We start from the raw sequence: 24,347 nt of genomic DNA, 5'->3' as shown, positions 1-24,347 counted from the left end.
ATGGACACAAACAAACATGAAGGTAAAGCATCCTCTTATTTCACTTCTTGCTCGTATGAGAGACAGCAAGAGAGAAACATGCTCTCATAGGAGCTGTCTGCTGGCCACCAGCCAGGCCCCTGAGAGCACCTCTCAACCATGGCAGCTGTGGGCAAATGTTCAATACTTTCAGTTCTTAGAAATATCTGGGGGTTGACATTTTTATTTCTTATTTTAGAACCATCTCCCTCTTCTCTCTGGAAAATAGTCCTGTGGCATATGTAATGTCCAATGTGGGAAGTCATTCCTTTTCTTGCCTCGTGCTCCATTTCTGCCTTAGGATGTAGAAAGACTTCTGACTGTCCAAAGCTGTGTTTTACATGAGGATGCTGTGATGAGGATCTGCTTCTCTCCCCCACGTGCTTTGTAGAGAGGGGTTCTTGTTCATATCAGTGCCACAACACAGATATCTGCACCAATCCCAATCTTGCAAGCACCAAGATGTATCCAGGCCACATTGCTTGCATGCAATCAGTCCTTGCTCAGGTTGGCTGCATTCTAGAAAGTCTGCAAAGCTCAAATCCAGGATTTTAGTGGTTACTGACTTCTTTCAGAGGAATGTGGTACTTGCTTTCCACCCCAAACCCCTTGCATTGTGCTTTGCCTTGCCACCTCAGAGGCACTGTGTCCATATGGTGAGGAACTCTTGGAACTATGAGCAGGGGGAGCAGCTCTAGGAGTGCCCACAGCTGTCAGCTCAGGAGAGAGACTGGACCACCTCTTTCCCTCTTAAAAGGTGCTTGGTGGCATAGTTATCAGAAAAGTTAATTTATTATTATTATGATTATTCTAATTTGATGAAATTAGGTCTGTGTACCTAGGCCCTTACACTACAGCAGGCTGAAAAGGAAATTATCTCAGGGATTTTTTCCAATTAATTGTTATGCCCTCATGGGCTGCAGATGTTCACTGCAGAATGTGGGAGATCCACAAAGTCCCTTCTTTCCCACAGTGAGACTGTGAGGAGCCTCCTCTGCTTCAGCTCTTTGCAGTGACTTTATAGAAATGATTTGGGTTTTGATTGGGTACATTCAGAGAGTGCTCATGGCAAAGGTGGAAGTAAAGTCACAGTAGCAGTGATCCTTTCCCCAATTCCAGTCTCACTCAGGAGCAGTTCCTCACTTAAGTTATATCCAAGGACTTTATAGACTGATGCACAATCAAATCCACATGAAAGATCCCTACAGATATCTGCAGGACATGGTTCAAGCTCTGTGTGTTATGTATCAGATTGATAGACACTCAAAGAAAATTTGAGGAGGCTCTTCTTTGCTGTGCTATGCTTCTACCTGACACCTCCAGTCCTTCACAGAGCTCTGCACTCAATACACCCACCCATGTTGTAAAAACAGCACCTCCTTGTCCTCCCAGCACCTGGTTTGTGTTGTACTATTGATTCAGAAACATGTCCTCTTGCTCTCTTTGAGTCAGTCCTTACTGTCCCGCAGCAAGAGCCCAACAGACCTGGCATGGGCCTCAGTTTCCATGGTGCAGGAGAATCACTGTACACACAGCCCCAGCTCCAGGCATCAGGAGAAACTTCTGGCCAAAGGTCAGTTCCTAATTCATGTGGTTGTAGAGAAAATCTGGAAAAAAAGAACCAGAAAGGCCAAAGCTGAAGACGAAAACAACCTGTAATTTAAAAATTGAAATGTGGGACTTGGTGCAGGCTGGCTGATGACTTCTGACCCCAAACAGCTGGCAGTTTGGAGTCATAGTCACTCCTCCCAGTCAGCCTGCTGCATCTTGTTTTCCCCAGGAGGAAGCATGAGAGGGTATTTCCCAGGGGCTGTGTCTGACCCAGCTACTCAACCCCACAGCTGAGAGAGCCACTGGCACATGGACAGAGAGGAGCACACAGCCTCTCTGCCTCTCCCTTTTGCAATTCATTGGGGAATTTGCTCAAGTTCCTCTGAATCAGGACAAATCCTAGAGACTAGAACAGGTCCATTTCATAGGTGTCCTTGCTGGTAACCCACATTCCCCCTCAGGGGTAAAGAAAATCAGAATGGAGCTTTGCCTTGTATAGCTCTGATTTCCAGACTTCAACTTTCCAGTGGCTGACTGTGCAGAGTCCTCCCTGCATGCTTTTCCAGCCTCTGCAGGACTGCATTTCCATGGTCTTAAAGGCCCAGGTTGGAAGAGCACCAAGCATCTGTAGTCAGCATGGAAAGAAGGAGCTTGGCTTCCTTGGAGGTGGGCATTGAGTTATTGCTTGTGTCTGTAACTTAACAGCAGAGGCAAATCCTTGGAGGCAAGGGAAAACCCATCTCATGAAGTGGCATTCCCAAGGGGAGGCAATCCAGACAAGGAACAGAGTGGCATGGTGTTTTCTGGGAGTGAGATCCAGCCAGGGAGCCTGATGGAGGGAATAACACCGTGGCCATTGGACTGCAATTGCCTCAGAGGGCAACAGCAGCATGGCCAGAGATGATTTCTGTTGGACAACTGAAGGTTTCTGCAAAGACAGTTGGACAACACAACCTTTAAAAGGTCCATTCCAACTCAAATGATACCATGATTCTAGGATTAATGCCTAGAGATAATGTCTCTGCAGTGTCCAAAATACTTCTGTAAAATAGATATAATCTCCTCCATCAACTAAGTCTGTTTCAGCAATGTTAAGTTGTACAAGATCAGCTGGGATCACTATACCACAAACCCCCAGGAATGACAAAACCAATGAAAAGGTGTAATTTTTGGAGGTTAGAAAAGACATCATTACTGCTTGGATTGCATTGTGACAAAATAAACTTAAAATATACAGATAAGGTATTTTGCCTTTTGTGGAGGTAATAGAAATATGTACAGTTATAGTAGAGGACAAAATTGACTGTTTCAGTAGAGAAACAGATCAGTAATGCTTTAGGACAAAAAAAACCCAAAAACCCCCTGTTACCTAAGGCTGGTACACAGAACTACACAGGGAGCAATTTAGTCCTAATTGCACATACAAGCTTTCTCACTTCCTTGCATGGATCAACTCTGGCCAGACAAAGGACAGCAAATAAGGTGAATTTAACATCTGAATTTAGGTGAGTCATTCCTATTTTATAACTGCAGTTTATTTTACAGACTATATGGTGTTCAGACCTCCTAAAGTGAGACTTTAGTCCTTTAAAACGGATTTGTTCCTCAAGAGGGACTTCAAACCCTCTGTTCCAGTTATTTATAGCAGCCATTATAAGTCATTTTAATTGACTGAAGTTCTTTATTCCCACAGGAGGGACTGAAAGTGTGCCTGTGAGTACCCCTGCAACACAGATTTCCCAGGTAAAGATGAGCAAAATGCCCTAAATAACTCCAAGAGTTTAAAGAGTTACTAATATATAAACAGTAGTTAAAAGCTAAATTAAGTTGAAGGAAAAATGTAGGCATTTACAAGAAACATGGCAACCAAAATGTGCACACTGCATGAATAAATATCACACATCTTGGGCCTTATGTTAAAAGACCTTTCAGTAAAATTTCTCTGCTCACAACCAGTTGTATTTAGACAGGTGATTTGTGAGCTCAGCTAATTAAGCAACTGACATCATTAGCACCAACTAGAGAATGTCAATTCACTGGGCTGGGGGGAGAGTTCATGACTGAGCTCTGATGAGCATTCAGCAAACCTGATGAACTGTCCCAGGAGCAATGATCTGTTGACTGACATGGGGCAGGGGTGTCTTATGCAGCTGGGGCCCAAGTCTTCTGTGGGGCTTTGGGTTATCCTGGCAGCCTCCCAGCCCCTCAGACCATGGAGTGCTCTTGCCTGATAATCCAGAGCAGCCAGAGTGTTGAGTCTTTCTGCATGTCTTTGTCTGGCCTCCCATCTAGAAACCCTGGTGATCAGTTCCTCCTGAACTCTGTGCCTTGTCTTTGGGCTAACTTTTTTGCTGCAATTGGACGCCACATATGCTGTAAAGTTGTCTGTGTCCACAGCCCAAGCAATATCTGTCCTGTAAGATGCAATTTCAGCCTTTCCACAGTGATGTTTCCTACTCATTTCCAGTCTGCAGGAAATGTATCAGAGTTTAAAGCACTTTAATCCCTCATCTGGTTCAATATGGAACTGTAATCTGAGAGAGGAAACATACCCCTGAAGTGGAAATCCAGACTATTTGAGACCTCCCTTGTCCCCATTGCAACACTAATGTCTGTAATTGCTTGCAAGTGCACCATGGCAAGTGGAGAAGGCACTGCTTTCCATGAGCTACCCAGCACTTCTGTCATCTCATCCTCTTTTCCCATCCAGACAGCTCCAAGGGTCCAGCACAGTGCATCCAACATGCACCTGGGACTGTGTGCTGGAAACACCATGCACACATGTTGCTTTCCAGCTGACACGTGGGTACCTTAATGAATACTTACGTGTCAGTCACCAGCTGGCTCTTCCCTTCTGCTTCAGCCAAGGCCCTGTGGATGATGCAGTTACCCAAAGGGACTGCACAGATGTGGAACAAGGGCTGATGAGTACTTGCAGCTCCCTTTAAGTCATCCTTCTCTTCTGTACTTACTCTGCTGCTCTGACTGTATGCCGACCATCCTTGCCTAGGAATATAGATGCTGGATATACTCCTAGGACCAGCTTCCTTACCACTGTAAATCACTGCAGCTCTGCTGCTTTCCTGCTATGAGGCATTGCAACCCTTCCTAATGCTTGGCTGTAGGAATGCTGCCCTTAAGCACAGGAGCTGTTCTAAAAATTAGTTGTTTCCTGGTAAAAGCATGCATCATGCAACTCAGAAAAATCAGATCCAGGGCTTGTGTCAAACACTGGACTTTGTGCCAGATTGGTTTCAAGCAGTGTCCTCAGGCAGCCCTCTTTTAAGATACAATGTCTATTTACTTCTTCAGAGCAGCCCCAAAAGATGTGCAGTGATGGACAGTAGATAAGCTGGGGAAGCACTACAGACAGTACTCCTTCATGGCCACAGAAGGTTTTGCTCTTTTCAAGGATATATTTATAATAGCAGAATTGTTCTGTGTGGTATTTCTTTATCATGAGCCTGTTTTCTACAACTTTTGGCAGGCTTCAGCTCAAGGTCCCAGACAGCAAGTCCTGTTCTAGTGTAGGACTTAGGCAGCTGCCACAGGTGCAGATGCAAATGGCCATCCCTGTGGAGACAGGGCCCTGGACAGCCTGGCCAGTGCTGGGGGAAACCTATGGGGACACAGCTACTCAGAGAAGCAAGGGCTCCCTCTCATCCTTTCAGTGGCAGCCAAGACAGTGACCCAGCTCACCAAGGCTCTGCTGCCCTCTTTCCATCCCACTCCTTCCTTCCATAAACCATCCCCATCTGCTGTCCACAACCATCCTCCCTGGGCTGCCTCAAAGCCTGAACAAATCTTTAGGCTCCAAGGACTGTTGTTATCTTTTACAAATGTCTCAAATTTCCGGCACCCACCAAGAGAGAGGGGGAGACTCTGCAGTTTTGCTGCCTTGGCTCCAGGAAGCAGCATCAGTCCTGTGCACCCTTTGTGAACAGCATGGCTTTTCCACACAGAGCAGAAAAATATCAGGGCAGCAGGTGGAATAGGAGTCATGGGGCCCAAGAAAGACACACCTACAGACATATGGCACTGGATGCCTCACTGCTTTGCTTTGTCAGCTTTGAGGGCCACAGTCCAAAGGCAGATGGGTGCTGAAATCTGTACCTGGTACTAAATTATTTAGATGCCTAAATGCTTTTTTTGAACAGTTGTTGGACAGGTTTGAAGGACTCCCTATGACTATGCAGATTCATTTATTCTCTAGGCATTAGTTCAATTTAAGTTATTGTTTCTTAAATTCCACAACTTAAACATTAAATTACATCTTTACTCCCATGAATAAGTGAGCCAGGGTAACACATTATGGTTTAACTGTTGCTGTAATACATAATCTGTCTTTTTTGGTATGTGTTGCACTTAGAAACTTCAGAAGCAAAGAGTTGGCTTGACTTTCCAGAGGGTCACAAACCTATGAAGTACCTCTCTGGTCCTGTAGGCATAGGCCATCCCTGTGGAGACAGAGCCCTGTCACTTGGCCAAGACATGGGCAGGGCCTGATACCTCAATGGCTTCCATCTGTTTTAACAGCTTATGGGATTTAAAGGATGGTTTTCTACAGCTTGCTTTTAGAAATGAGCTCAAACTAAAATCCATAGCTACACCATGCTTGGCAAGAGTTTAAATATAACATGCTGTTCCTGTACCACTTCACCTGATTTTGGATCAACTCTGCATCCAATGCAACAAGAATGTATTTCCCCTCTATGCCAACCCTGACCTGCTCAGGGTTTCAGCACTTCTTGTTCTATCAGACAAGCTCTGTGGCTGGTTGGTGTTTCTGGCTGCATTCATCCCTCAAGCAGCAACACAAGGATGCATTTCAGTGTCTGAAACACCCACTGCAAGCTGCATGGGGCTGAGGAAGGATATATGGGGCAGGACAGACTCAGGCTGGGCTCTGGAGCACTGAGATGGATACACAAAGAAACTAAGCTAGCACTGTCACCACAAAAGCAGAGATTGGTCATAAGCAAATCCCCAAATAACAGGTCACTGTCTGCTCTTAGATGCAGAGGATATTTCATCCAGGCTCTAATCCAAGTCTTTCTTTATGTTGCCTGAACTCTGCTTTCATAGAGTGTTCCAGTGCACATGGACACCAAACTCTCTGCAGTGGTCCACTTTTGATGGTGCTTTGCAGTTTCTTACTCTGAAACCTCAAGACCAGTAATGATTCCCATCCCTATACCCTTTCAAAGGATCTGTGTAGTTCACCCCCTTTCTGGAAGCATCTGAGAAAGAGACAGCCAGGCTTGTGGGCAGAAACATTTTATTTTCAGCTTATTCTCCTCAGACCATGTTATCTCCAGGGCCAGCCCCAGGACTGCTCCACTGCTAGCAAGACTTGGGGCTGTGATACCTCCATCCTGAAGCAGATCTCTAAAATGGATAGCATAGGTTAGAATGGAATATTCCAGTTGGAAAGGACATATCTAGCAAATGAACTCTTTTCACTTGGAGGACAGTGTGTAATGCTCAGCCCTGATGCAGGCTGGCAGACAGACTGTGCCTTTGGCCATGTCAGCTCAGGAGCAAAGTGTGTCAAGCACCTGTGAGCAGGGATGGGAATATTAGCATTTTGCACAGTCACAGTACTTAATAAATCTCCCTCCCCCTTCACCAGGCACATATGTTAGGGTGTCTGATGATGCCACGACCATCTGGGCTGAGATATCAGAAGCAGTGTGGTCATTGTCTGCCCTAAGCAGCCCCTCTAACCCTTCAGGTTACATTCACAGGTCACAGAGTGACACTGTGGCCAGGAGGGGTGGGGGAAAGCATTCAGCCAAGGAGTCTGGAAATCCAGCTGGCTTGGGGACTCAGGGTTTCCTCCTGATGAAGGAAGATGTTATCAGCCTCCTGCTCCCCTCTGCACTGTCCCAGTGCCTGTGGTTCCTGTCAGTTCCACTCCTCCTACCCAGGCACTCTGGAAATGTGTGTCCAGCCAGCTCAGAGTGGGGGCTGTGGGGTGAGCGCTGGGGTAGGAGCGGGGATGGCAGGCAGACATCCTCTGTAAAGACACTGCCAGCCTTTACCAGAGGAGGCTGGTGTGTGCCATTGCCCCGAGGTATCGGAAGCCATCTCTGCTCCATTTGCAGGACTCAAGCGCCTGAGTTCCCGGGGTGGCTCTCCGCTTACCAGCAGTGCTCCCGTTTTGGACTCAGTTTATAACCAGATGTTAGGCCGAATTTCTGTTGTAAAGGTAAAAACCTCTGTGCCGAAGCGCCTTGGGCCGCGACCTCGCTGTGGGCTTTGTGCAGGCAGGACGAGCCTCGCTCACAGCAGTGGGGGCAGAGTCCAGGATCACCAGCCCGAGCTGTTCCCAAGAGGGAATTCCCTGCATAGCTCTGTGCCAGCCGCTGATCCCCCTCACTGCCTACCTCCACACCTGCCTTGTCTGCTTGCTCTGCCAGCCTGGCTTGCCCCAGTCCATCTCCTGCTTCACTGGCTGCCTCCAGCTTAGGTGGTGAGCATCAGGGCCTCTAGGGACAGAATATAGATAGAGTGGGCACAGCGTCACTGTATGCCAGGGGAAAACCTCCTGTTCCCTCCCCAGCACAAGTTAGAGCTGCCTCCTTCCATGGAAAGGGCCTGTGGCAAAGGACAGAGCTTCTCCACAGCTCTTGGAGAGTGAGGGGTTAGACCTGTGTGGGGAGAGTACCAGCCCCACGAGCACGTGTGGGAGGAGGACTTGCTCAAAACCGGACACATTCTTGATTGCTCAGCTGCTTTGGAGATTAATAATCTGGCTGCTCTTATTGCAAACCTTCTTGGCATGTTTCAGGCTGTCCTCTCCTACTACAGGCTGACAGGCTGCAAACTGCCAGGGAGCCTGGAAAAACTCAAAAAAGTTTTTTAAAAAAGTCTGAAAAAGGGGCACATCATTCATTGCCCAAGGCAAACACCTCCTACTCTGTACTGAGGCTGCAGCAGGGGCCAGACCTCTCCCCATGTTTCCCAGCCATGAAAGCAGGAGGAGAAAGAGGACAGCACCTTTCAGGATGTGTTACACCCAGCCTTTGTGACCCTCGGGAACACAAACACCTGAGCCTGGGAGGAGGGACTGAACCCAGCTGTTTGTGGTTGCTGTAGTTGCAGGCATTAGCCTCTGAGCTGAAGGCGGGTTTCACAGAAGCAATGCAGGAGCTGTCACGCATCCAGCATGGAGAGTATGCCCTGGAAGAGAAGGTCAAGAGCTGCCGCTGTGCCATGGAAGAGAAGGTGGCTGAGATGAAGAATTCCCTCAACACGTTCAAGGTAGGAGTGTGACCCGTGGGGAGGCTGCATGCATTCCATGTGAGCTTGCCTGGCAGAGGGAAGCATTCCCCTGTCTCCATCAATGCTCCCTGTTTGCAAAGAAAATGAGTGAGCAATTGTTTTGGATACACCTGGGGTACTTCCTTTGGCTTTGGGTCTCCCCTCACTGCTCCAACTCACAAGTATCCCACACTCTGGCCTACTTAGCCTTCTTGACTGGCCATGAGGCAGTGCTGAGACTTACCTGGGCACAAAGCAGTCCTTGCTCTGGGCTGCACATGCCATGGGTTTATGGCCTGTTCATAGGCTGGGCCACTGTCCCACCCCTCTCCCTGGGTCAGGTCTCCTGCATTTCCTGCAGGAACCAAAGCCACTGGGGAGCAGCAAATTAACACAAAACCCTAAAACTTTTTGAAGTCGCATTTCCACATGGCTGGGAGGAAGTGCAGTGCAGCCTGGCTTGATCTGGCCCAAGAGGATAAAGACAAAGGGCTGGAGAGACAGCCTAGCAAGAAGGCTTGATGTACACTTTAGACCAGCCAGTGTCTCCATGCAGAAACTGGATGATGAGACAGGCAGAGAAACTCTTTTACAGTTTTTATTGCAAATTTTCCCCAGGGGGTTTTGCTGAGTCAATACCTTGTGAAGCTAAAAAGGGCTGCTCACTGAAAAAGCCTATTACTAACCCTGTGACAGGGAGACTGATGGTATCCGGCAAAAGGAGCCCTCGGTGCCAGATGAGCAAGGAAGACAACAGAAAGGGCAAGGGCATATGGGAGAGGTCTCAGAGCAACCAGACACAGGGTTACCCAGGACATTGTCATAGAGGAAAAGGGGATTTAAAATGCAGATACAAAGAATTATACAAGCAACAGAAGGGGCAAAGGCTGCTCTCACTCTGCCTCATGCCCGTGTTGGCTGTTCAAACACTGTGCTCCCAGTGAAGTCACCTCCTAGCTTGGGGGAAAATCCTTTGGTTTACATGAAACTCTTGAGTATTTCTCCTCAATCCGGCTGCTCACATTCATGGAACGTGCAGGAACTTCATGCATCAGAGCTCTACATCTGAGTAGGGCTTGGCTGAAACTGCTTGAGGGAGGATGGACAGGGAGGATATGGAGGGCCTCATTTCCTTAGGAAACCAGGCTAAAAGGGCAGATCCATGGCCTGATTGGCAAAAGCTTATACTGGGATCTGAACCAAGTGCAACATGTGAATACACATGCTGGAAAACTGCAGAGGGAAATGTGCTCCCTAAGGCCCACCACCAAATGCCATTAAGGGCAGGAGTCCTCCCAGTGCTTTCAGGGGGTGGTGGAATAAGCCCCGAGTCTCATCTCCCACCAGTGCCTTGATCATGTGGCACCACGCTGGCTTGGGTGAGTTGCCTGTAGAATTAAGGATCACCACGATGTGCACAGCACATGTCACACATCCTGGCCTTGCAAAGGAAGAGTGTCTAATCACAGAGCCACTCCCCACAGCACTCTGAAGCACCTTTTGTGCACACCAGCCAGCACTCAGAGCTGTGCCACCTAAGGCTGATGGGCAGCCTGGGAATGCTGTGCTTTTGCCTGTTTCTCAGGAGGAGCTCAGCGATGCAAAGTCAATGATTGAAGAAATCAGTGCCAAGCAGGAGGAAATGCAACAGAAAATTGAGCAGCTGCAGCAAGAGAAGCGGCGGGAATCACGGAAAATGAAAGCTAAGTAAGGGCCCAGACTCGAGGGTCCTGAAAATGCTAATTAGCAGTGGTGTCCATTTTGTTCCTTTCTGTCTAGCATAATTTCTTAATTTTTTCCTGGCTGGATGTGTGTATCAATCCTGGTTATGATCAGAAATGCTTCAGTTCACCCAGGCTCCTAGACACACACCTCACACAGCAAAGACAGAAGAAAAATGCTAACGCCTCACTGTGATTCCAACAGCAAAACAGCCCGCAGCAGCTCCCTGGAGAACCAGAGCCTGACAGAACAGAGACCCACTAAAGACATGCTGGGGCTGTTGAAAGTCAAAAGCCTCCACCATTCAGACAACAGCACTGCAATTTCCCCTTCCAGGCTCACAGGACTCAATGGGCTCCTGATGGTGCAGTCCTGCTCTGCTTTCCTGTCACCAGCCTTTTCTCCTCTGAGCAGTGTCAGAGAATGTTCTCACACTGATGCTGTGATGAAGCAGACAGTTGTCCAGCTTGGTCCTAATTAGCCACCTTCTGAAAAGAGAGTTTTGATCGTGAGTCTATACAGCTGCCTAGATGCAAACACTTTGCAAATCTAGGCTAGCCCCTCAGCTAATTAAGCTATTTAATTAGATGAAATATGCTCTGAAAAATAATAGATCTGAAATAACCTTCTTCTGTAGCCAGTGGAAGTTATTTCCAGAACATTGTTCATGAACTGCCAATTCCATCAAAGCCAGCTCCTTTCCTGGTCTCTGCTAGAGTTGTCCTATTTCTGACAGTGCTAGCCACAAATGTAGTGTTGGAGCTTCACCTGCAGCATTCAGACTTTCCAACCACCTTGTTCTTTGTGTTTGTACAGGAGAGCACAGAAGGATGACCATGGGTCACAGACAGTGCCAACACCTCTCCAGGGCAGCCCATTTCGATCCATCAACCTCCCAGAACCTGTGCTGATTAATGAAGATTTTACGAGTCTTTTACACAACGTGACTTATGAAAAAGGTAGGAAACAGAAGAGGTAAATGCAGTGCCTTCCTCAGGAAAAAAAATCAGAAAAAGATCACTGGGGTAACCTGGGTTCAGGAAGTATTTGCTTTGCAAACACTGTCTCAACAACCACTTCTTGCCTTCTCCAAGGAGAGGGATACAGGCTGGATCTTCATTCCTGTAGTTCCAGTGGCACAGATACAGAACCAAATGGGGGCTCTTGATAAAAATCCTATTTTTGTTTCTGTGTGAGGGAGTAGGGCACGTGAAGGAGGATCACACCTTTATGAAGAAAACACTGTCAAACTGCCAAACACTTGGAAGTTGGAATCAAAGAAAAGGAGATGGACCAGAGCCTTTAGTTCTATAATTGTCTGGGGGGGGTCTAGGCTGGTCTATCACTCTCTTGCTGTTCAGATAGAAGGATAATAAAAACATATTCATTAAAAATGTCAACAAAGGCAGAGATTAGATGATCTCATGTGCTGTTTTCTACTCTGTTTTGCTTAGAACCTGTCAGTTGTGGCCTTCCTCTGCCCTACGCTCTGAGGTGGGGTGTCAGCCCTCTCCCTCACACCCCTCTTGCACAACCACCTTTCTCACCCACTTCTCCCACTGCTCCTTTCTTTCCAGTCTCATCCCTCTGCTCTTCAAGAAGCTCCTTTCCACTCAAAATATCAGCCCTGTCTCTGTGTCAGGTCTCCATCCTCTTTGTTCTGTGTGGAGTATCCTCCACCAACATGCACCTGCATGCCCGGAGAAGCCAAGACTGCTCACGTTCCTCTGCAGTCACATAGCACTGAGCACAGCAGGGACCCCACAGTATCTGTCTGCAAAGGCTACTGAAACACAGACTTGTGACTAGAGCCCAGCAGAAAAGATCCTCCTTACAGGAGAGTTCAAGAGGGGTGTTTTCATAGCAAAACCATGAAAGGCTGGAGGATTTTGCCCTACTGACAGGGCTTGGAAGGAAGAAGCAAGCTCTACAGTTGCCTTCTGTTGCTAAAGTTCCCTTTGTTCTTCAACAGTGTCTGACACCAGGATCATGCCCATGGGAGAAGGAGGTGTGAAAGTCATAGCAGGCCCAGGTAATAAAATATCAAGCATCAAAAGACAGCAGGACAATGATTCAATTAGAATGCTTGCTTTACTGCTCTGAAGAAATGCTTTCAGAGAAGGCATTTCACAGGGATGTCTTTCACTCTGCCCTGTACCTCCATTTTCCTACTTGCAGTTGAGATATGAGGGCAAACCTGTGTCCCTGAAGTGTCTCTGGTGGTCAGTGGCAAGGATTTGGCAGAGAAAGCCTTTCTGCTGTTGCTTTCTTAGACTCAAAGTGCTTTTGCAGAAAGGAAGAATTGAAGCTTCCTGATATGACAAAGAATAGTGAGAGCACCACTTTTCCACTTGGGAAGAGAAGGTGTTACTGCTTCTATAACATATGTCTATTGGATCTTATTTGGCTTGAAAATAAACGCTGGAAGAGGGCAAACCTTGTTCTGCTGAAGAGCTCACCAACTGCACTTCCTTTGTAAATTAGCTCTACAAGGCTACAGCCCTTGTGAAGCACAAAGAATGCTCCAAGTCCACCTTCCAGTGCTTCAAATGGATGGCAACACAGCTTAGCTGCTTGCTGCAGCGTAACCTGTCAGAGAGATGCTGAGATGTCAGAGTCCATAGAGCTGTCTGTCATTGCAGGAGCAGCCATAGAGACAGATGACAGCCTCAAGCCTTCCCTGGCAACAGAGGGGCAGTCAAAAATGCATCTGCCATCAACAGTATGGAAGCAGCCCAAGGACACCAAGGACTGGGGAGATGAATACATTTCCAAAGAGCAACCAGAGAGAGGCAAAGACATGGGCCAAAGCAGATACAGCTCAGCAGACAACATAATATGTGAACCATCTTTGGCTGGTAAGGAGTAGAAAACTCTGGCTAGAGAGGCTCAAAGCTGGTGTGAGCTGGCTGGTGATCAGCATCCATGGAGGGAGACACACAGGCCAGTTTCTGCTGCTGTGGGGAATCTCTCAGGCCCCCACACTCCAAGACCTCTGGCCTTTGTATTCGTTGGGCTGTGTGACTGACAGAGCCACTCTGTACCTAGGACAGCCCTTCTCCTTTCCAAGACCTGTCAGGTTCAGAGTGCTGATGGGATTGCAGCAGAGTAGCTGCTTAAGTGGGTGAAAAATACAACTTCTCATTCTTCAGGGTTTCTTCAGGATGGGAAACCCTGATATGAGTTGTTTTGCCTTTGCTCGTTTTGTTATTCTTAGAAAAATTCTGTATTCAAAGGGGGAGATACATCTGCTTTGGAGCTTTCTTAGCAAACTGAGGCACTGGTCATGGCTGGGGCATGCTGTAGCATCAGGGTGGAGTTTTACATTTTGGGTAAAGAAGACACAAAAAGATGAGACATTGATACAACTTTTAAACAAGTTTCTCCTTTCATGACCCCTTCACCAGTCTAACATGGTACTGTCCTTGAGGTCAGTATTTTCTTATTTTTAAACTTTACCCTTATCTTCTGCAAGCCAAAAGGCAGAACATTGCCTTGGAGCTGCTGGAGTCAGAAAGGAAGTACGTCATCAACCTTTCCCTCATCCTGAAGATCAAGGCCACGCTGCAAGGGCCAGATGTGAAAAGAAGCACCAAAGAGAGAAGGTATTTGATGTAACATGCTCTCTGTCTTTTGGAGACTTTTCTTCAGTCAATATTACTTCTGCATTATTGCCTCACAAACTTTTCTTACATCCACACAGAGATCTTTAAACACTTAGTTAATTTCTAGTTGAAAACTGGAAGCACTGGGAGGTTTTTGCAGTCATTTAAGACATTCCTGCCTGTCCCTTGCATTTTGTCCACCATCTTCTTTCTGATTCTGGGTGAAATCAAAGTGAAGTGGCAGAAAGGCAGTAGCACATTTTGACCAGCTCTGTATCAATGGGTTGTCTTGTGAAAGGGCCTGACAAATGGGACAACACAGAAAGCTGGTGAGCTCTCCTCCAGGCTCTCAGTGGGATGGCTCAGGGCCATGGTTCTGCATCATCAGCCACAGCAGCATTGCCTGGGGCTTTTTAGTGCTGCTAATTCTGGTCAGCTACTCAGTGCATTGCAAGGAAAGCCTAAGGAGCTTTCAAAACACTTCATTAATAGCCAGCTGGAGAGGGTACTTGCATGTACACAGCAGCCAAAACAGGGCCCTCCAATGCAGCCAGGGCTCCAGCCACAGGAGTCAGGAACAACTGTGCTATTGTAGCAATAATAGGTGCAGTCAATATTACGTGTGCAAGGCTGTGCTGACCACTCAGGAATGCCCACTTCAGCAGATTTCACCTGTTAAGGATGAGGTTTTGCTCAGTGTAACCAGTCTGATTTTGTCTCCCAGCAGCTTTTTCCCCAACTCTTTGCGGTTCCTGGTGCAGCAGCACGTGGATTTACTGCATGCTCTCCAGGAGAGAGTCCTGAGCTGGCCACGACAAGGGATCCTAGGAGACATCTTCCTAAAGCTGACAAATGATGAGGTATGTTAAAGACCTCTCCAGAATCTTCTGTCATGTTTCATTACATTTTGTTGAGATGTGGGTGGACCAAGACACTTTGAACAGAGGGGCTGTGCTGTGCAGCTGTGGCCTGAAGGGCAAGGCCTTTCAGTAACCCCCTTGGAGCACAGTCCTGGGGCATGGCAGCCCCTCTGGTGTTCAGGGATCCCATGTGCCAGACCCACCTGTGGGCAAGCAGCCTCATAGCACAGCTCCATAAACTACATGAGAGCCAGACCTGCTTGCAGGAGCCACACGTGAGCCTTGTCAGCTTGAATGGCTGTATTTCCAGTGAGGCTGTGAAAAGAGAGGGGTTCTGATGCTCCCCTTCCCCAATACATCTTGCTCAGAGTTCTGACAAGCAGGTGGGCAGGCAGAGGCCCATATGGCTTGTTGCACTCACTTCTGTTGCCCTGGTGAGCAGCAAGGATGTGTAAAAACTCATCTGATACTTTATAAATTTTAAGAATCTTAGATAAGAAGAGCTTCTTACTGCCCAGCCTCTCTACCCCTCCCCACCTGCAGTAAAGCTTAACACACTGTGCTCAACAGCTGAACACATTTTATAAAACAGACTTTCCTGACACGTTCCAAGCCCTGAAGAAGTGAAACAGCAGCTCTGCTGCATTGGTGACCTTCCAGCAGTGATAGTGGGGAATTAATAGTTTGGCTGGCTCTGTTAAGTTTGTGTGTTCTTTTTTCTTTCTCTTTTGTAAGAATAATTTTCTGGACTACTATGTTGCTTACCTGAGGGACCTGCCAGAATGCATCTCTCTGATCCACGTGGTGATCCTGAAGGAGGTAAACTTCCTGCCTGCTTCGCAGTATGTAATGGCAACATGCAAGCCTGGATCTCTTCCTGTTATGCCTGCACATGAGAGGACTCTCCTTGTTCTGTTTCCTGGAGATTGCCGTGGCTGACTGGCATCTACAAGAGGCAGCTTTGACACCGTCCCCACTGTCTGAAACCAAAGCAGCTTTTCTGCTGTGCCATGAAACAGTGTCTCAGATTAAACCTCCCAAAAACTTGCCTATGCACATGCTATCCAGACCTTTTCCAGGAACTGTCTCCTGGAAAATAGAGGACTCATCCAAACAGAGGGATCGAGCCCTTTATAGAGAAAAGAGTCTTCACTTTCAGCTTCAGCTATTTGGTTCTGGATTCTTGGTTTAAACTTGGAAAGTTAAATATAAAGGTAGTTTAAAGTGCAGTAACCTAACCCCATTTGCTTGCTTCCAAGATATTTTAATTTAAAAGTCAATCTCATTTTGTTCAATTAATTTGAGCCTAAACTAAGAACTTTATTCTGAGCAACAGTGTTTTCTTGGGGTTTCACTGAAACTTAACTAGTGCACTTTCAATGTGCCTTCCTACTTTATTAGGCTGAGTGTCCCTAGTAGATAATCCCCACCCTAAATGCCTGGTGTGCCCCTGTGAGCTGTTGTAACTCCTTACAGCATAACTACTCATTAAACCATAGAACCATCTGGAAGGAGACGTGTTTTATGGGTGGAAAAGACTCTTAAGTCACTTTCTCTATTTCAGGTAGAAGAAGAAATCAAGTCTGATCTCTACATTCTGTTCTTTCATATAGTCCAGCGAATCCCTGAATACCTTATTCACCTGCAGGTAGGGCCTCAGGATGGAAACTCTGTTGTTTAACTCTAATCACATCAGATGACTTTTAACTCAGTCCTGACAAACCCAGTGGGTTCTTTGAAGAAAAAAAACCCCAACTTTTAAAGGGAAAGCCACCTAATAATAGGTTAAGTTTCATCTTTTTCACATGAGGCTTGCTTATATTTGCCAGTTTCTCCAATTGGCCTGACAGAAACAGCTTTTGTCCCCTGGGAAGCCAAAGGCTTGGCTGCTCTGGGAAAACAGGAGACCAGAGATGTGATACGTGCGAGAGGGCTCCTAGTGCCCAACAACCTGTCCTACAGAGAGATGGCTGATAAAAAGAGTTCTGGTTCACAGAAGGCTTATCTGAATTGTACTGGAACATTTCAGACAAGGCAAATACACAGAAAGCAAGCCCTAGTAAATCAAAACCTTGGTTTATTCACCCTAAGCTAAACTCAACCAGTGCATCACCCACACATCCCATGATTACATTTACAGTGGTTCCTTGTGCATTTGCACTGGACTAGTGGGAGGGAGGCCCCATCCAAGTCCCTCAGAAACTCATGGTGCCTAGCAAATCTCCCCCAGGGCACTGCCATGAGCACTAATCCATGGCTCCAATAGTACCTTCTCCCCAGAAAGGGTCAGGACAGCCTCCAAACAGCCTGCTCTCCTCTGTACCTCAGAATGTCCTGAAGTTCACGGAGCAAGAGCACCCTGACTATTACCTGCTGCTGGTGTGCGTGCAGCGCCTCCGGGTTTTCATCTCACACTACAGCCTCCTCTTCCAGTGCAATGAAGACCTGCTGATACAGAAGAGGAAAAAGCTGAAGAAGTAAGTACAACATCAGCTCGTTCTCTCTGTCACCAGGGAAGGGAGGGGTGGGGGAAGCCTGGCAAACAGGGGGTTTAGGTCCAGGCAAGATCAACAGCATTGCTCTGTTGAAATAAAACAGAGCCCTTTGCATCTGAATGCTGGAGAAGAACCGCTATTGGCATTTGCCCTCCAAACTGAGGTCAGACTTGGGGTGGGCCCTTCTGCCTAACTCTGACAGCAAAAGAAAAATCACTTCTAAATCCTTCTAAATAAAGCAGCCACGTTTCATGGAATAATTTGATTCCTTAAGCTGGTGGCAAAGTCATTCCCCAAACACATGGGGATTTAGCTCTGGCAGCTCCAGGCCCGGGTGAGGACTTTTTCCCTTATGGACTGAGACTCCCAAAAGAATAATGTTATTTTATTCCATAACCTGTTTGAGTTGAACTATGACAGAAATTACCCTGAATGTAGATTCTCAAGTTGCAGTTCAGAACAATTCCTTGAAATCAAGACTTTTAGTAAATATCAGAATCTGATTGCCTTTGCTCTTTGTGATGATTTACCTGAGGAGTAGGACAAGATCAAATTTCAAGAGAAGCTTCCAAGTATGGAGGGTGGTAAAGGGCTGGAGCAGATTGCTGGGGAGGGACTGCAATCAGGAGAGATGTTAAGAACACCACAGAAAGCAGGATGCCCTGCTGGCTAGAGCAGAATAGGTGGAACAGGCTCTTCCTTGGGGTGGGCAGAGGTGAACAGGAATATTAAGGTCCCTCCCAGTCCTATTTTCTGTGATTCTACACGCTCGTGCTCATTCCCTGCCTTATTTCTTAGCCCGACGATGGATTTCTCCTCCCTCAGGTCATCCCTGGTCAAGCTGTACAAAGGTCTCACCTCCCAGTGTACAAGCCAGGAGGTTTCTCCAACACCCAGTGCAGCATCAATGCGAGACAGTGGGATCCACACTGAAGAGGCCATCCAGTCATTCCCAGCAGCACCTTCCTCTGGCACAACCACCCCGTAAGCCTGTTGTCCTTGTGGGCAGCTTTCAAAGTAGGCTGAAAATTCTCTCCTCACCCACACGATGCCAGTGACACCAGGCAGCTACAGGCTGTAATTTCCAAAACCACTCCCTGTAAATGGATAGAGAGATGAAGGGCTGGCTCCATCCTGCTATCCCCTGCTTTGTGGTTTACAAGCAGGGGATGTTTCAGAGCTCTAGCCAGGGCTGCCTGCTAAGGCACTACGTCAGGGAGGATGTGAATTTGTTTAGGCCTGACAGTGATGTGCACAATAACACTCTGCAGTATTCACTGCCAACATTACAAGAGCTGGGAAACAGGACCAAGGTCTGAGAGCAGGGAAAAAAAAAAACTCTTCCACACAGCACATAACTGAAAGATGTATGTGATTCGCTGTCACAAGATACAAGTACAAAATGGGTTCAAAAAGACACAAGACTAAGTCAAGACAGACAGGGCTACCTGGAAATCTTCACAGAATCACAAAATATCCTGAGTTGGAAAGGACAAGGATCATTGAGTCCAGCTCCTGAGCCTGCATAGAACCATCCTCAAGAGTCACACAGTGTGCCTGAGAGCTTTGTGCAAACACCTCTTGAACTCTGTCAGGCTGGTGCTGTGACCACTGCCCTGGGGAGCCTGTTCAGTGCCCATCCACCCCCTGGGTGAAGAAACTTTTCCTAATATCCAACCTAAACCTCCCCTGACACAACTTCAAGCCATTCCCTCAAGTCCTGTCACTGGTCACCAGAGAGAAGAGATCCATGCCTGCCCCTCTGCTGTCCCTCATGAGGAAGATGCAAACTCAATGAGGTCTCCCCTCAGTCTCCTCTAGGCTGAACAGGCCAAGTGATCTCAGTGACTCCTCAAATGGTTCCCCTTTGGCCATTTCCAGCCTGACAGGTGCCAAAGGAGATGATGATCAGAGAAGCACTCTAGACTTACCTTTATTCTTACGCCAGCAATTTGTGGCTATTGTGCTTTCTTATCTCATTTGATACTAACAAGAGTTTGGCTGCATCATTCCAAGTCCCCCTGTGTTAGCAATGTTATAGATTAGTCCTTAGTCCTTAGATTAGTCCTTCTTCCCAGACTGCCCAAGCCAATCTCCCTCCTCTCACAGATTGCTCCAGGTCTCCACCTTGGTAGCCTCAGCTGGCACCACCCCCACATGCATCCTGAGCTGAAGATTCAGCTGGAACACATGGAGGGTAGGAGCCCTCCAAGTACTCCTGACACATTTTGGGGACAGAGTCACTTTACCCAAGGGAGAAACCCAGTCCACCTGAAAAGACAACCAGACCACAGGAAAGTGAGGCACAGCTCCTACATTACAGAGAGAGAAGAAAAGTTAGAATCAAAAATGCAGATGAGCAGGAGAGAGATGGAGCAGTTGGCTTCTCATCTCAGTTTCTATTAATTTCATGCTGTAGAATACAAAAGTCAGACAAAGCTACTGTCTCTCCAAGTTTGGTCCTCCTAACCAGCCAGGCCATTTCTGTAAGAGACACCTCTGTTACTGTTCTCCAAGACAGGAGAGTACCTTTTGGCTATAAAATCATCACAATAGGGCTGGCGGAGTAAAGGGGTGGGGGGAATTTATCATGCTGTCTCTGTTATCCTTTAGTATTCCACTTCCGTCTGTTTTTTTGTTTTGTTTTGGTTTTTATTTCTAAGGCATTTGATGCCACAGATGAAGAAACCTCAGCCGACAGTGATGGAGAACATCCAGGCTGTAAAGCCCCCTGACTGGGAGATGGAAAGCAGAAAACATGAGAGGCCAGAGAACATCCTTGCCTCCTCTCAGCTGACAGAGCAGGAACTCAAGGCCTTGACAGCCCCCTTGCAATCCATCCCCGAAATGGAGTACGAAGCGCCACCGGCTGATGCTGTGGGGAACACCGAGAGAGCCATCAGAACCTCCGTGGAACTGCTGCAGGATGCCAGGAACTTTGCACCAAGCTACGAAGAGTTTGACTACCCTGGGGAGGTTTTCACCATGCCAGGCCCCTACGAAGATGACACCTTCCAAAACCTTGCTCTCTTTGAGAACTGCTCCCCAGCCTCTTCTGAGTCCAGCCTGGATATTTGCTTCCTAAGGCCTGTGAACTTCACCTCAGAACCGGAGAGGACAGACCATGCCTTGCAGCCACTGCCTAAGAGCTGCACTCCCGTGAGCAGCAGCACCTACAAGCGTGAGATGTTCCACAGCAAAGGGAAGCAGCTGAGCAGGTCCCTGAAGGAGCTGCCGCGCAGCGCGGAGGGCGTGAGCACCAGACTCTACAGCACACGGAGCAGCAGTGGGAGCCGTCTGCAGCAGAAGCAGGACAGGAATGTTCAGCCTCACATGATCTCAGCCTCATCTCGAAGCTCCCAAAGGAGCTACTTCCCCCCACAGAGAGGAGCGGGTGAAAAACCGAGCTTTTTGGAAGTAAGGAGGCTTAAATAGGAGGAGGAAAAAAAAAAGGCACATGGTGCAGCAGCAGCAGCAGCAGGAGAAAGATCTGAGATACAGTTAGAGTAGAACATGCCAAAACAGCTTTCAAGCCCACACATTCCAAGACCTCAACTGCATGTACATGCCCAAGGGAGGGACAAGATGGCTTGTTTTCACACACATCTTCCCCAGGGACAAGCACAGGTTGAGGTGCACAGCTGGCTGAGCTAGAACACCTTTAAGACAAGGTAGCCTCTTGTGTGTCTCCACTGTCCCTGAGCTTCTCCCCCAGGTCAATGTTCTGAGCAGGTCACAAAGTTTACACAAAGCTGTTCAAAATTAGTGCGGTGGTTGGCACCCAGTTAAACAGGTGCCTTTCCACCTGCTGTGAGGAGTGCTGGGTAAGTTCTGGATAAGTCATGCCAGTGTAAACCAGCATGACTTGGCCAAGCTCAGCCCATTTACACCAGCAGGGATCTGGTCCACGAGTTTTGTTTCACCTGTATTTGTTGCCTGGATTGTGCAGACCTATGCCAAACTCTGTGTGAGAACAGTCAGAACCCAGCAACTGTGTCCCTCAGATGGGACATGGCAAACAGCACTGTAACCCTTCAGGGACACCAGGTCCTGCAGGAGCAATGTTTCTGTAGCTTGCAGTGACTGTTCAGAGTCAGCTTTGGGCTGTCACAGCCAAGGAAGTAGAGGCCAAGGGTGCTGAGGTGCTTAGATGCAGATGATAATGGGAGATAGGTTCCAACAGCCTGACTGAACAGGCAGCAAGGAAACTTAAAAAGAAAAGAAAAAAAAGCCTACTGAGTGAAGGAGGTGGTAGAAGGTTGAACAGGGGAGATGAGGCAGAGGAAGAAGAGCCATGGGGACATAGACACCCCATGGAAAGGGGCCAGTGAGCTCTTTGGCACTCACCTGCACAGAACTATGGCCCACAGCAGGGTGCAGATGCAGATCTTGTCCAGAACTGCAGGACACATTCTCCCCCACACTGCAAAGGAAATCACCATGGCAGTGGTGGGCAGAATTGGAGAAAAGGGTCTTGTCCAGAGTCTTGCTGAGAGGAGCTTGGCACTCTCCCAAAAGAGGGACAGCTCTTTTAGTGGCACATTTACCACAAGGTGTGTGTGCTAATGAAGCCTTTTGCCCCAGAGATATAAAACCATGCTGCAGCAGAGCCAGTAGAAGAGTCTTTCACTTATCACAGCTCCAAAGCCTGATGCCTTCCTGCCCTAGGGGAGAAAGGAGAGGGTGGGAAGTTCTTCCAACTGTCCAAGCTGGCTTGCTCCCTCACTGGCAAAAGAAGCCAATGAGCTTCCCCTAAACAAAAAGCTTAGCAAGAAAGGCTCCAGCTCCCTCTAACAATGCTTATCCTTCTATTCCTCTGTCACTGCCTCAGCCCTAGAGCCAGCAACAAGCTCTTTGCAGAGGTACCAGTGTTGCTTTCCAGCCTTGTCAGCACCTCCTCACCCACCAGGTCCCTCCTAGCAGAGAGAGAGAAATAGAAAGAGAGAGAAGGGAACAAGAATGTGAGGTTGCAAATGCTGGTTAAATTGTCTTTTCCCTTTTAGGAGCTCCATGCAGAAGACAACACCAGGTTCTGCCAGAAGGATGACAATGAGCAAACATCCTTCAGCGACCACAACCCGCGGCACGAGCCCAAGGGGGGGTTCCGGAGCTCCTTCCGCAAACTCTTCAAAAAGAAATAAGCAGCCCCAAGAAAGGCAGGCCACAGCCAAAGCACAGCAGTGCTTCCCCAGGTCCCTGAGGGTGGAGACAGACAGCAAGGCCCCAGGATCCCCCTGACTAACACAGAGGGTGGAGGGTGGGGGAGAGGAGACTCTCACAACTGCCTTACAAATGCATCCTGCTCTTTCTAGCACAGGGCAGGGCCAGGCTTTGGGTTGCAGTGGAGCTCAACCAGCAGGTCCAATAAACACAGGAACTTGCTAGCTTTCATCTCAACCTGACTGAACTTCCCTCAGTTTTGGAAAGCTTTGGCCAAACCCTAATATCTTCTCCTCCCCCTCAACCCCAAACTGCTTGATTTGCCATATATCTTTGCTCTTCCAAACTAAAGGCAGGTCTTATTTGGTCTCAAGCACAACAGAAAGGTTATCTTTGAAGCCCTGGCATCCTGGCCAGAAGTCAAAAATTCCCTTCTTTCCTGTACTTTCCAAAAACCCACCATCAAAGATGCATTCCAGGAGGCCAGCTCGCATTACCCAGGTTGTTTGAGAAGGTCTAAGAAGTATCAGCTGAAGCACCTGAGCATTGCACTGCCTAATCAGCAACATCCTTTCTTTTGGACTTCCAACACTCACTAAAATCCTGTTTCACCTTTTATGTGAATGCTGTTTTCCTGAATTGATTCCTGCTGCAGGGATCACTGCTTCTGCTCTCAGAATCACCCATGTCTCCAGGCAGGTGATGCAGGCTGGGCCCAGGGCCTGCCACAAGAGAGACTCTTCTCCACCTTATCCCCAGTGTGGATCAGTGCAGACACTCGGAGTGCCAAAAAGTGTCCTGGCTCCTGGTCTGTAACACACCTGGAATACACTTAGCTCACTCTTTGGCTTGACACCGCCACGAGCCCCATCGCGTGCAGCTTTGGAAAGGTTCTTCCAGCTAAAAATTGAGGCACTAGGGCAGGAAAGTTGATGGTGCACCATGAGCAGAGCCACAGCCCTCCTTGTGCAAGGACAGATCAACAAGGCCATGCACAGGCCACCCTCCTCGCACCTGGACGTGACAAGCCCTCACTACCTGATCTCTGCAGAAGACTGAGAGAAGCTCTTCTGTGACACCTGTGTCACACGCCAGCAGTGAGAGCACCACTGGCTCAGTGGGTTACCAGTGCAGTCCTGGTGAGCTCTGGTGTCACCTGAAGCTGGGACGTTCTGAGGGCAGTTTCAAGAGCAACTGTGGTTTTATCACCTTGTTTTGACACGCCTGTGACACCGGTCTGCCTAAAGGACAGCTTCACCTTAAAAAGTTGTGAACTGTCTCCATGGGGCCAACAGCAATGCCTTGGGGGAAATACTGTGAGACTGGGGGCTTGGGACTCCCCGCATCAGCACAAGGGCAGTTGGTTTTGGGGCCAAGAGAAGAGCACCCACCATGCTGTGTGGCTCTCCTGGCCATGACAGCAGGACAGGGAGCCCAGAGCAGGTGTCCATGGATGCAGTGGCCAATATCTGCTGTAGATGCAGGGCCCAGAGCTCTCCAGTGTTGACTGACCTGCACCTACCACCTGCTTTTCCTCCTCTGTTGGAGGCAGAGGGGTGTGTGTGAAAAGGGCTATCCAGACAGACAGAATTCATCCTTTACTGCAATCAAGGTTTTCCCAACATTTCAAGAATGTGACCAAGCAAAACCCCAAAGATTAAAATGTTTTA

The 24,347-nt window shown here is 48.0% G+C and overlaps 1 protein-coding gene across 1 annotated transcript; it reads left to right on the top strand.

Annotated features, from left to right (window-relative positions):
• ARHGEF33 (Rho guanine nucleotide exchange factor 33) lies at positions 1 to 22,759 on the top strand. Its single transcript, XM_059840427.1, has 15 exons — positions 1 to 22; positions 3,263 to 3,312; positions 8,671 to 8,835; positions 10,421 to 10,542; positions 11,374 to 11,516; positions 12,530 to 12,589; positions 13,200 to 13,415; positions 14,033 to 14,162; positions 14,890 to 15,022; positions 15,758 to 15,841; positions 16,587 to 16,670; positions 17,351 to 17,499; positions 18,343 to 18,501; positions 20,181 to 20,942; positions 22,520 to 22,759. The coding sequence occupies exons 1-15, from the start codon at positions 1 to 3 to the stop codon at positions 22,656 to 22,658; spliced, it is 2,418 nt and encodes an 805-aa protein (XP_059696410.1). The 3' UTR covers positions 22,659 to 22,759.
• The last annotated feature ends 1,588 nt before the right edge of the window (positions 22,760 to 24,347 follow it).

Source organism: Haemorhous mexicanus, chromosome 3 (assembly GCF_027477595.1).
Source record: "Haemorhous mexicanus isolate bHaeMex1 chromosome 3, bHaeMex1.pri, whole genome shotgun sequence".
In the NCBI taxonomy this organism is placed as follows: domain Eukaryota; kingdom Metazoa; phylum Chordata; class Aves; order Passeriformes; family Fringillidae; genus Haemorhous; species Haemorhous mexicanus.
Note: the sequence above shows the minus strand (reverse complement) of the source record. Positions and strands in the feature narration are given on the sequence as shown.